The sequence below is a fragment of the Cannabis sativa genome, chromosome 9 (genome assembly GCF_029168945.1).
Source record: "Cannabis sativa cultivar Pink pepper isolate KNU-18-1 chromosome 9, ASM2916894v1, whole genome shotgun sequence".
Classification (NCBI taxonomy): domain Eukaryota; kingdom Viridiplantae; phylum Streptophyta; class Magnoliopsida; order Rosales; family Cannabaceae; genus Cannabis; species Cannabis sativa.
In genome coordinates, this window is record NC_083609.1 from 4,715,635 (window position 1) to 4,729,246 (window position 13,612).

At 32.9% G+C, this 13,612-nt stretch overlaps 3 protein-coding genes and 1 non-coding gene across 4 annotated transcripts; 1 reads left to right on the forward strand and 3 right to left on the reverse strand.

Moving 5' to 3' along the window:
- The first annotated feature begins 72 nt into the window (after window positions 1-72).
- Window positions 73-2,167, forward strand: LOC115721864 (uncharacterized). Its single transcript, XM_030650956.2, has 3 exons — window positions 73-318; window positions 474-583; window positions 1,865-2,167. Exons 1-3 carry the CDS (start codon window positions 191-193, stop codon window positions 1,882-1,884), a joined length of 258 nt encoding a protein of 85 aa, XP_030506816.1. The 5' UTR covers window positions 73-190; the 3' UTR covers window positions 1,885-2,167.
- A 1,147-nt stretch (window positions 2,168-3,314) lies between these two features.
- On the reverse strand, window positions 3,315-5,052 carry LOC115721899 (putative ubiquitin-conjugating enzyme E2 38). Its single transcript, XM_030651002.2, has one exon. The coding sequence runs from the start codon at window positions 4,696-4,698 to the stop codon at window positions 3,565-3,567; it is 1,134 nt and encodes a 377-aa protein (XP_030506862.2). The 5' UTR covers window positions 4,699-5,052; the 3' UTR covers window positions 3,315-3,564.
- A 1,530-nt stretch (window positions 5,053-6,582) lies between these two features.
- LOC115724225 (U2 spliceosomal RNA) lies at window positions 6,583-6,778 on the reverse strand. Its single transcript, XR_004013027.2, has one exon. It is a non-coding gene; the product is annotated as a U2 spliceosomal RNA (small nuclear RNA).
- Window positions 6,779-7,581: 803 nt separating this feature from the next.
- Window positions 7,582-9,351, reverse strand: LOC115722320 (probable enoyl-CoA hydratase 1, peroxisomal). Its single transcript, XM_030651506.2, has 3 exons — window positions 8,825-9,351; window positions 8,031-8,313; window positions 7,582-7,901 (listed from the first exon to the last, which is right to left on the reverse strand). The coding sequence occupies exons 1-3, from the start codon at window positions 9,232-9,234 to the stop codon at window positions 7,797-7,799; spliced, it is 798 nt and encodes a 265-aa protein (XP_030507366.2). The 5' UTR covers window positions 9,235-9,351; the 3' UTR covers window positions 7,582-7,796.
- Window positions 9,352-13,612: the final 4,261 nt, after the last annotated feature.

The window sequence follows — 13,612 nt, forward strand, 5'->3', positions numbered from 1 at the left end:
AATTGGTGAATTTTGCAACACAACATTTTTAAAATGGCATTTACCCGAAATTGAATCAGCTAGATACGGTGTCGTTTTGGACGGCAATTTGGTCGTCGTTTTCAGCTAAAACCCTTTCAGAACTGAATCTCCCAAACCCAAAGAGACCTAAAGAAGAAGAAGAAGAAAAGCTCAAACCCAACCAACCTCAATGGCGTCCACGAGAGCTTTGTCTAGGCTCTCATCTCGATTACAGTCTCTAACTATCAACACCAACAAGAGATCACTACTCTCCGAGCTCTCTTCTCCCAAATTGACACGCACTTCTCGAATTTCAAGGTTTGAGACTCAAAGCCTGAACAGTTCAAGTATTGAAATTGGAAAATGAATTCATATTTTAAGCTGTTGTAATATTGCTACATGTGTTTTTTCGTTTGTTTACTGTGATGATACTCTTCTAATTTCGGTGATTTTGATTGTGTGGTTTGGTTTAGATTACCAGTGGAATTGAGTTCAATGATGCCGTTGCACAGTGCAGTGGCTTCAGCACGATTAATATCAAGCTTATCCATAGATTCTCAGCAATGGGGTTTGGTTCCTCAAGGTTTGTCTATTACTTACTTCTTCCTTTAGTGCTTTTTTAAAAGCAAAAAACAAAGAGAGACTGAAATCTGATTTTCCAGACTTATTTTAATTTGGGTTATTCTTAGCTAAGTGATGATTAATTCTTCATTCTTCATAAAATGTTTTTGGCTAGACTAGTTGAAAATAATGGGTAGTTGATCTCTATTCTAATACTAATAGAAGTTCAGCTAGTGATTATGGTAAGACTGAGTATTTTTTAGAGTGACTTGAATGGAAAAGAATTAAAAGACCAACTATAACTCTAGTAGTTACATATCATTGTGGAGTTTATTAGTTTTAGGTGGTGGAAATTTATTTGTAATACAATAAGCCAATTTCTTCCAATTCCAAATCAAAAAACATTGAATTAATTACTTGCTTTGGTCAAAGTTTAAAAGAAGAACAATGTTGTTTTCTCTCTAATCTCCATGTCAAGCTCAAGCCCATGTTTGTTTTTCATTTCATTACAACAAGTAGGAAAGGGTTACTGTTTATTGTGGCTCAATTTTTCATCACTTGCTTGCTAGTGCTACAATTAGGCTATGAAAAGCATTTGTTTAATCAACTTTGATCTCAAAACTTATAAATCTGTATTACATAGGTTTCTATAACCTTTTTATGTCACAATTCATGTTTTATTCACGTAATCAAAGTTATTTCAGTTGTAAAAAGTTGGAGGTGTCTATCAAAACCATTTGTTCATCTTTGGCACTTGTATTTGCACCAATAGTACAATTCGATTGTAAAATCTCCTTTGACCGTTTAGCACTTACACAGATAGTTGGAAAGTTGTCCCAGTGGATTAAACAAGTTTATTTTGACACCTCCAATTCCAAACTTTTGAGGTAGAAAAAAAGTGAAAATGAGCTCATTGATGTAAACATTGTGGAAAGAAAGGCTTTCCAGGAAATGAGCTATATGTAGTAAGTAATATAGTACCGCAACTGAAAATAAATCTATTATGAACGAACATGCTATGAGGGTGTGAGTCAATTTAGAATTTCTTCTATTCTATATAATCTACTCTTATGTTGTTTCATGCTGTGTTACATATAGTTGATTCATTTAGGTTAGTTAGGTTGTTATTTCTCTTATTTGTCATTATTTATATTATTGTAACCATTTCACTGGGTGCCTATAAATACCGGCTCTTTCTCTCAATTCTTTTAAATCAAATTGAACAAGTCAATAAAACATAGTTTATTGGTTAACTAATTTGTTATGATAAGTTTCTAATCGTTTGATTCTCACTGCTTTTCAGGAATTTCAATGCCTTTATGACAATCTTCCTGGTGTGAGTTGTCATCTGGTTCCAGGCTTCAATATTGACAATTTGTTTTAAATATTTATGGGATCAATTTCTTTTACTCTTTCATTTTTTATTTCTGAATTTTTGTAGTGGCCTCATACTATTTCTTTTCCTCAATTAATACTGAGGACACTTTAAACTTTTATCATTTGGAAAAAAAGGCCTTAGAAAAGGTGCTCAAAGATGTAGTTTACTACTACTTATAGCTTTGGACTTTCTTTTATATCTCTAGTGACCAATATATTTTGTCTGCTACTCATACTGGTGTACACTAATTGGAAAAAAAAAAAAGTTGGTAGTGCCCCACTTTCTACGAAGGATTTTTAAAAGAACAAAATGAATCAAGAAAAAATTTCAAGACAAGAGTGCTTAGAAGCTTCATGTTCATGTCAACTTATTGACTTTTTTTTTAAAAAAAAAATTAGATGATGTAAATCGAAATTGATCCATACACAATTTCATGGATTTCAATGTGGATCTCACGAATTTATGAAGCTCTTTGTTAGTCATTTCGTGGAACTCTCAATGAAAACATTAATTGTTGGAGTAATAATCAGACAAGACAAATCTTCGAAAGACACTATTTTAGACAAAAGAAATCTTTAAAATACACTTTTTGAGACATTGCCAATCTCAAAATGACATATTTATAGGTTTTATCCACTAACTACAAATCACTTATTCATAGTGTAACAGAAATAATTTGTAATACATAGATTTTCAAAAATATATGGGAAGAATGCTGTAAATATTAGTATATTTTAGTTACCACTTGAAATTACTGGCCCTATTATTTTCAAAAGAAAAAACTATTTAGATAACGTTGTATTGGAACATCGCATCAGGGGTAGCATGCCTTTTGATTTGTTATAATTCTTGGTTTGTAATTTCGTGGCATTAACGTAAGAACAAAAAATTCCAAATTAGTGGTAGTGGAAGAGCCCAAAAATTATTAAAGAAAAGAAAAGTGCTAGTTCAACCGAAAAAACATTCATTCTTAAATGTTAAATGAAAATTACGAAAATAGTATATGGATATGTATTTAATTTAATGCGTGTTTGTAAAGTCGTTGAATTTGAGTATAATCCGAGATAATTACACAATTTTCATATTTTTCGAATTATGAAATTACATTTGGTAATTATTAAGAAAATTTCATTTTAAATATAAATTATGAAAAATTCATTATAATTATTATTACCTCATATCTAATTACCATTATAATTAACTCAATAATCATATAATTAAAGAAAAATATATACAATAATTTGTATAATTTTTGCAACAAAAAAAATTAAAAAGCAAAACTCTTATAGTTTAGGGAGAAAAAATTCTATTCATTCTTAAATTACAAATATGTTAGAACATTTGTTCCATCAAAGATAAAATTAGAAAACTCTGGTTTTATCATGTAGATTAATTCTTACTTTAGGATTAAAAATAAAATTAAAATCATATATGTCTAGTAACGTACTAACAAATAACATTATATGCAATTATTGAAAACAGAGAACCAAACTATCCTAAATCAAAAAAAGAAAAAGGAAAAAAGAAACCCTAAGAAAATTAAAATAAGACTTTGCTACTACCCCCTTAAAGAGAATAAGACAATTTTGCAAACAGGTCCCTAACTTTGTTCTAACTTCTATTACTTACACAGAAATAGCATTATTATTGCTATTTTTGCCACTTTTCTTGTTTACCAATCTAAAAACCCTTTTGATTGTCGTAACAAGCTTCTCAACAAAGGCCTTCTTCTTCTGATTCTTCCCATTACTTTCCACCTCAAACGACGTCGTTTTCTTCACCAACTTCAACTGATGCCCGCCGATGCCGGTAGCTCCAACCTTCAAAAAACTCGTCACCAGTTGATAATAAATCAGCTTCATCGTCCCAACGAACTTTTTCGATACGTAGATCTCTTCCGAAACGACGTCGTTTTCATCACCATCCCTATAGTACCCGATTCTCACGCGTCCATTCGCGTAAGCTCTACACGCGCCCAGAAAAACCTTGGCTCTCTCTCGATAATGCGCGGCGACGAATTCCTCGAAATGCTTCGGCGGATTTCGAATCGAATGAATCGTAGTTTTGCAGCACAAGAGAAAAACATCTCTGTTGTAATCCCTTGAATACTTCTCCCACCTAGCTTGACCGAACAATCCAGTTCCTGGTTCGTTGAAATACGGTCTCTCGTTCAGTACCAGAGCTTGAATCGAAACCAGAACCTGTAAAACCGTCGATTCCGCCGGATTCCACCGCTCCGTCGTCTTCCCTGACCAAGTGTTAAGCAAACTCAAGCAGACCGTACCGTTCGCGTACAAATTGGGATTAAGCCTCAGCCCGTAAGAACGATAGTGTACCTTGGGAGGTCGAGCAGGATAATCAGAAGGAAAAGCGAGATCGAAAAAGTAGAGTCCATCGTGATACGGTGTACCAGCGGCGCCGACGATCACAGCTCTGAGTAGATCGATTCTGTTCTCGTAAACCCTCACATAGATAGAATCGGGAAGATTCCTCTCTAAGATTCTCCACTCTTTCATAATCTTTTTATGTACCTGACTCACTGTAGCCGAAGCACAGTCGTTCATGGATGAGCTATCATCATCGTGATTATCTTCTCCGGTGGCCACCACGGCGGCACCGCTACCACCAGCCGAAACGACGTCGTTCTTCTTTGCCTTATTTTTTCGTTTTGCGTAGTAATGATCAGAGTCGTTCGAAACGACGTCGAATCGTTTAAACGGTAAAATATCGTTCTCCAACTCAGTGCCATTTTGTGCCATAATCACTTTACTACTAAGAACTGATCTTCTTATTTTTTTTTTTCCACAGAGAAAAAAAGAAACAGAGCTTCGTTGCTTTATAAATAATGAATGACGTCAGCAAGAGTGGGTCCCAAATAGTAAAATCAATTGATATGATTAGTCTACGTGGATTTGAATCAACGGTGATAAAAAAAAGGGTTATATACGATTTCAACGTATTGTTTTACCTTAGCGATGAGTACGTACTAATTTGTTACTTTTTTTTATTTAGAGAGTAAATAAATAATTTTGTTGAGATATTTAGGTGTTGTTGTTAGGTTGTTCACAGGAAAAAGTAAAAGTCATTTCAAGTAAATGATTAATGAGAATTTCCCCACAAGAAAAATATTAATTAATTTTAATTAATGAGAGAGAATAATGATTGAGATTTATTAGTGATAAAATGGTCAAGTGTAGATATGAGAGAGAAGTTTTTTCTTTCTGGTCCTTTGCGTGAGCTCTACGTAGACTTTCCAAATTCTAATTATATGACTATATAAGTCATCATCTATGGTGTCTAATTTATTCTGAAAATGAAAATATAATATTTTGCATTTCCTATGAATAATTCCATTTTTAAAGTAAGGCTACGATCGCTTGTAATTTTGTTTTTATCCAGTTCTTATTATCTATTGTAATAGTTGAAATTTCTTACTAATAAAGTTTCTATTTCTATAAAAAAAAATAAAAAGAAAAAAGAAAAATTCCAAAGTTTAATTGTTCAGAAAAATATATATAATTTTGCTACACTTACCATTTCTAATAATTTTTTATGTCAATATTTTCCTTAATTTTGTCTCAATATGTGATAAGTGACAGCCTCGATTTATATAATATGTATAGAACATATATGTATTTAAGGAAGAAAACCGAGCTCTAATTCTGGAAACAGCTATTTTGAAAAGCAAAAACAAAATATGACTTAAAAAAAAAAAGATGGATTCAAATGAGGTACAAGCCAATTTCGTTAATGTGTGTATTTTTATGGGATGACTATTCTAACTATACTACAAGTCTACAATGTCCAAATCTTATAACATTTTTAACATATTATGTGCTAAATATTGAACTAATCCTTATAATGTAATCTCCCACTCCCATTTTGGGTTGTCAAAAATATTCAAAATAAACTTTGGTTATATAAAAACTTTTGGGTTCCAGCAAAGAACTTTTGTTATATATATAGCTAGAAATGGCTAGAGTCTATAGTTAAAAGCAGGCGTGTCTATTGGAGCTTTTATGAGCAAGCATCTTCTTTAGGCGTTCACTAGTTAAAGTAGCAAAAGAAATATCATGTTTAACACACCCTTTCACCAAATAATGCATTTTTATTTTTTAAACACGGAGACATAAATTAAGTTGTGTGAGAGGTAAACTTTTGTGCACTAGTAGTGTTTTTATTTTCTTTGAAAAGGATGAAATTTTATATAATTTTAGCCAAATGTATGAACCACTTAATTCTGTTGAGAATCATGGGGTTCCATCTCAAAACCCCCTCAAGATATCAGATATATCATGTTGAGAATCATGGGGTTCCATCTCAAAACTAATTGGCAAGTGGAGTAGCCCATGTTCTTATATATGACTCAATTCTCTACCATTTATTCCATGTGGGACATTGTCCACAATAAATTCTTCTCTCGAAAAACAAAATGGCACAGCCCAACACAACGAAAGAGAAAGATAAAATTGTATTTTCTCCATAGTCAAGAACTGACCACTGACCAGTGAGCTCCTTATATTTGATTGGGTTCCATTGAAGAGGGCCTGTACAGGCTATCATATCCACGTAAGCAAACACAGTAACTAAAATTTTAACAAAGAGTATAAAATGGAAAAATTTTAAAGTTGAACTGGGCTTGGGTGGGTTGCGCCAGGCCCATGCAGTAGTGCAACGCACAGGCGACGCTCGAGAGGCCCAGCAGCAAGCTACTGTGGAGGCCCCTCACCCTTAAAAAATTAATTTAATATCGTGTGGACCATTGGCCCACATATCAGATATTAAACTGATAAGAACAGATACTACACTTGATCTTAGCCAAAAGGCCGAGAAAGGTATGCTTCTAACGTTAAACAAGTTTGTATTTTATAGCAGCTATGATATCCTATTTTATTTACATAGCCAATGTGGGACAATAAGACTGAAAACATAAGCAATGTAACAAAAACCAAACATAGCACTATCTTTCTTGCCTAAAACACTATCTTCACTAGATTAGGTGCTCTGCAAAATAGCTGGTCTTTCAATAGTGACCAAAGAACATAAAATTATACGTATGTAATTAACTTAGCAAACAAATCTTTTGCAAAACTCATTTTCCTTTTGCATCCCAATAAATATCCACAGCTAGCTGCCTCTATGTGCTCCTTCATTTTAAGCTTGAATTAATAAATTACATGTCAATAAGTTAAAATAACATTTTTACACATTTATCATCAACAAAGAATTCTATGGCAAGAGGGTTGATTTCTCTGTCCCCAATTGAAATAATGAAAAATAATAATAATTTTTGCTGAGATTGCTAAAATAATTTCATAACGAAATTATAAATTTTGAATCCGAAAAATGTCCACACCCAGCATGATAACATGTAAATAGTTAAATAAATATAATTGAATGCAAATAAGTTTTTCACACATTAATGAAAAACAAAAATATATATGGCAAGAGGTGTGATTTCTCCATACACCCACAAAAAATTACAATGATAAGATTAATTAAATAATTTAATAAGAAATTATAAATTTTCAATAATTGTGTACTTTTTTCTTTTGGAAGAAAAATATATAAACATTCTAGAACAAATGTTATTTCAGAACACTATTTTTATAATTGAAATCTAAAAATACACATATGAACAATTTGATAAATTTGACCATCTCCAGTTTCCATTTTCTTACATTCAATATACATTTTATTTCCCCATTCATTTATTTCTAATCGACTTGATAAACTCTGTAAGTACAAACTTTTCATAAAAGAACTGTATATAAGAGATCCAATTAAGCATATGGATTGGTACTGAAACTTAGCAGAACAGAACAGAAAGGAAAACAAAAACAATAGAATGAGTAGTCTACAACTTAGAAGAAGGCTTTTTTGAGCTGCGACCTGCAATAAATTCCTGCATCTTCTTGAATTGATCTTTGGTCATTCCATTGTAATAGTCATGAGCTCTTTCCTGTAACAATAACAAAGACATAAGTATAGAGAATTGACCTGAAATTTCAATAAAGAAAAAAGAAACATTTTTTACTATGAAACATCAAAACTATCTAATGTTGAAGATAGAAGCAAAAAAAATAAGAACCTTTTCTAATGAAAGAGCATGACCAAGGTCCAGCTTGAGGCCATCATTTATCACTGCCTTATACCTCAACACCAAATCTTGATTATTTTTTATAATAGCCAAGGCAATTTCTCGGGCTTTGTTCAATAATTCATTCTCTTCAACAACATGATTCACAAAGCCTAATTTCTCAGCTACCTCTGCAGTTAGGGGTGTGGCTGCAAGAGATACTTCTCTAGCTTTGTTGGCTCCTATAATGCGAGAAAGCTTCTGAGAAAGTCCCCATGAAGGAAATATCCCAAATCTGCAAGAATAGTAGTTTTTCATATCACTAAAATTTTCAAAATGGATGGAAGAATTTCACACTAATGAAGTACTTTTTCTCCAAAGCCAACATATATTTTCATTCTAATGCAAACAAATGGTAAAGAATCTAAAGACACAGATAGATGCATAAAGCTGCCATTATAGCTTTTAATAGACTCATCAAGTACTCAAAACATAGTTTTGTTACATCAAGTTTGTGCAGTATAATTTCGTTTTCCATAAACAAAATCTGAACCCAAATTACTAAATAGCTCCAATAGCACAAATTCATACCCAAATTCAATTTTTGGGAGATTCTAAGTAGATTTGACTTATCCCAAATAGAGTACAGATTCAAATCTCAAACTTAGGCTAATCAACTATTCAAAATGGATTCTTGCATAAGAATTTCTAACCCTCCTTCACAAAAGTTGACCTTTTTTTTTCAAATACAAATTTATATAAAAATTCGGATCAAACTTTAATAACAGCAAGAAAATATGACAAACCTAGCATGAGTATCCATGAACTTAGCTCCTTTACTAGCCACCAATAAATCGCAAGCTAGCGCGATCTCAAAACCAGCAGTGACCGCGAATCCATTTATGGCTCCAATAATCGGCTTCTTGCACAGCTCCATCTGCGCCACCGGATCGGACTCCACATCCTTAACGTCTCCTTTGAAAACATCCTCGGCCGAAGTCAAGTCGACGCCGGAGCAAAAGGCTCGACCCGACCCGGAAAGAACGATTACACGGACCGAAACGTCTTGAGCCAAGGCCTTGATGGATTGAGCTAGGTCCGTCATCATAGGCTTGGTGAGTGAGTTTAGAGATCTGGGGCGGTTGATCGTGACGAATCCAATTCCGTTGGGCTCATTACTGACGACTATAAGCTTTTCCGGCGAAGACTGACCCATCAGAAAACCGGAAATGGATTTTGGTGGGTTGTGATCCTCTGCGGTGGAGTGTTTTATATGAATTCGATGCGTCTTGAAACGCGTGCATACTTGGCGCCTTATCCAATTCTTTTTATAAGGAGACACTTATCTTTAATTTTGGTGGCAAATGAATATGTTTTATATTTTTATACACTTAGATCCAAAATTGAATCTTTTTTTTTGTGGCAAAACCCCCTTATGCTTTAATTTTTATACACTTAACCCCCTTATCTTTTTTTTGGTGGCAAAACCCCTTATGTTTATTTTTCTTTGCAAATTTGACACGCCAGTTAAATATTACCGTTAAATATCAACTGGATGACCACTGTATACACCTTTGTATATGTAACGGTAAAACCTCAAAGTCGATACAGTAGTAATCCAGTTAGTATTTAACGGTAATATTTAACTAAAACTTTAAATTTGCAAAGAAAAGTAAACTAAAGGGTTTTGCCACCAAAACAAAAGATAGAGGGGTTAAGTGTATAAAAATTAAAACATAAGGGGGTTTTGCCACCAAAAAAAAAGATAAGGGGGTTAAGTGTATAAAAATTAAAACATAAGGGGGTTTTGCCACCAAAAATAAAGATAAGGGAGTTAAGTGTATAAAAATCAAAACATAAGGGGGTTTCGCCGCAAATTGCTCTTCTTTTTATAAGGAGATTATCCTATTGTGAATTACAAATGAATAATTTATATTTTTGACCAAGATCCAAAATTGAATATTTTTTACTTTTTTATGTTAATAGAATATATTTTTTTTTTCTTTTTATAATAATTTATATGGGATATGATTTTGTCCCGTTATTGTACTTTCACTGATTGTAATCCGTGATGTACGACAGCCGTCAGATGAGGGAATTATTTGATCTGACGGCTGAGATTGATCTAGGGGTAGTTAGGGTTAAAAAGTAGAAACGTACCCTAACACTCATTTAATGTACCCTGAGACCCATCTAATGTGCCACGGAATACATTCCGTGAAAGCACATCACGGGACAAAATCATATCCCTAATTTATATATATAACTTGTTTTTTAATTGTTGAAGTAAAAGGTGAAATAAAAGGGTTAAAAGTATTTAATTTGTATCAATTTATTAACTATTATTTACTGTGTCACTTGTTTCACGGTAAAATTGAATAAAATATGATGGAAGGACCATATTACTATAAAATTGATATTTTAAGGGGTATTATTAACGAATCGTATACTATGAGGGGCACCAGGGCCGACCCTAGACATAGGCAGACTAAGCCCGCGCTTAGGGTACACTCATTTTAGGAGCCAAATAAAAAAATTATCTTTTAAAAAATATACATATTTTTTTTAATAATTTTTAAAAATATCATTTATCTTTATATGAAGGGACTAAAATTTATTTTTTGCCTATGGTCCATTTCAACTCAGGACCGATCCTGGGGGACACAACTTGGTAACGTAAAAAGTTCAGGAGTAAAAATAATTCATGTATTGTGGATTAATTATAATTTAACATTCTAAATATATAATTTTCTAATACAATAAATAAACACATACATGGATTAAAGAAACCTTATAATGATTGCTGCAGAATATGCCTCCTTTCGTTTAGATTTCTAATCCTTGATTCCTATCTGTAGCAGAGTATTATCAAGATCTGAACCTGAATCTTCTCCTCCTTTAATTGTGTTCATTACAGTTTTTCACAAAGATCTGAGTATATCAACTTAAATAGGGTGGATTGATACTCAAATACCTTTGGAACATATTTTGAGGGAGAAAACATAGTGAATTTCGAAAATTAAAAGAAGAGGTAGAAGTGACATTAGCTTTTCCAATTCTCTTCTCAATTTTTGTGTAGACATTCACACAGGGTTAGGTTTGGATGAGATGAGCTTAAAATAAAGAGTTGAGTTGAATTTTTCTCATAGGACTGAATATATATATGGGCTTTAGAGTTCGATTTTGTCACTTTTTTAAAGAGATTTTTGTCACTTTATTTCAACTAATGAAACTAAAGTGTCTTTTCTAATTTTACCATTTATCTTATCTAATTATTTTAATATTTATCAAATAAAATAGGGATATTGGCGGCTAAACCACCTGAATTTTACGGTTTGTAACACTTAACCACAAAAACCGAATTTTTGGCGGCTAAACTACCTAAACCCTAGTTCCGTTTTGCTCTGCACACCTCCGTCCAAAAATCACAGTTAAGATGCCACGGTGGACTATCCACGTGTACACACTTGTACACGTGGCAAATATTAGTGGTCCACGTAATATTAGTTTTAAGAAAAATTATAAATATTTAAAAAAAATAAAAAATCAATTTTTTTTTCTTTTTTTACTTTTTTTAATTTAAAAAAATTTAAAAATTAATATTTTTTTTTACTTCTTTTTTTCTTTTTCTTTTTCTTTCTTCTTTCTTTTTTTTTTCAGACTTTAACGCTCTCTTTCTTTCTTTCTTTCTCACTCTGTGTCTTCTTCTTCTTCCTCCATGTTAGCTTAAGAGAAGAAAATCCATCAGAGTCCAGAGCTAATTCTTCGAAATTCAGTGACCAAAACCAGCCACCACCAAAGGGTCATCATCAAATTCCTCACAATACCAAAACCAATAGTAGTTCTTCGAACCTTGTTGTGTCGGCGGCTCAGTCGAGGGTGAAGAGGTCGTTGATTGGAGAGAAAGAGGGTTGGGAGAAAGAGAAAGAGGGCTTGTGTTAGGCTATTTTTAGCCTACATTTTGGGTCACTTTTTATAGTTGTTTTCCTTCCTTGTTATTCTTTTTGGAATAGAATTATGCTTGTTTTCCTTGATTTCAGGTTTCACACTTGGAATATATCAATTGATCAAATTTCGGAAAATAACAAGCTATAGAATAAAGAAAATTCTGCAAGAAAATAAAGCTGAAACTTCAAGCTTAAATTCGACTATGTTCTTATCAGATTTTGGAAAACGTCAAAACATAAAAGTTTTAGATTTATTTTTCTTCTTTCCAACGCATCTTGAATCAACTCATTTGGAGTTCGTATGTGAAAGTTATGCACATTTTACTGAAAGATGCTGAAGCTGTCAAATTTTGCTTCAGTAGTCGCGACCACCACTTTCTATGGTCGCGACCATGGTCGCGACTAGGAGCCAAACAGCGAGTATTTTTTCGTATTTTGCCTATGGTCGCGGCTAGACTTTATGTAGTCGCGACTAGGGGCGAAAAACGAGATTTTTGGGCAGTTTTTGACTTTTTCAAAGGTAGCAACCTTAATTTCGGGGCTTGTGTTTTAGAAAGAAAGGGGGGAGAAATAAAACCCTAGAGATGAAGAAGGAGGCAAGGGAAGCAATTGTGGCGATCCGGAATGCAATCACCAACTAGTTCTTTCTTAAACTCTTAGTTTCTATGTTAATTTCTATTTTAGTTTTGATTATGGATGTTATTATGGATTTTATGAACTAAACTCCTATTTAGGGAGACGATGAATGTTGATTGAAATTACTTTTGGTTAATGATAATTGCTATTTCTCCTTTCTTAATTGTGAATTTATCCATATTTGTGTTTAATTACACGTTTAAGATTGATCACCTTCTTCATGTTCTATGATCCTAATTCAAAATCTGAAAAGTGAGAATTGGGAATGCTAAAATTGGATAAACTAGGTTTTGATGTGAAACGAAAGTATTTGCATAGCCTTTGTGACATTTAGATTATTGCTTAATGCTAATTATATGTTAATCTATCCCAGAGATGATTAGATAACATGTGATTTAGGACCTAAAAGATCTGAAAAGAGTTAGGTTAATTTTTATAATCTGTCATTCACATTGAGAAAGAGAATAGTAATTAGCATTAACAATTGGGTAATTAAATCAACAGGATTCTTTTCCCTAAACATTCATCCATAATTAATTACACTTTTTATTATTATTATCCTGTTTTTTAATTTTTAGTTATTTAATTATTCAACCTTATTATTGATTCTGCCAAATAGAAACAAGAATTCAATTGATTGGTACTTAGCTACAGTCCTCGTGGGAACGATCTCACTTACCTGAGTATTACTTGTTAAAACGATACGTATACTTGCGTGTTGGATTTATCACAACAGCTGGAAGAAGAAGATTTTAGGGTTTTCAATTTTTCAATGATATGAAGAAGAAAAAACCCTTTTTTTATTTTTTATTTTCAATCTGATATGAGCAGATGTAAAAGAAAATTGTAAGAACCTGAAAATGTAATGTTATTAGGCCAAGGAGGAGACCGGAGACGACTCAGTTTGGTCCTCCCAGATCCGTCGTCATGGTTGTGGGAAAATCGCCATTAACGGCGTCGAGGGTGAGCTCGGGTGGAGGAGGGAAATCGGAGTTTTGGGTTCCTTGGTTT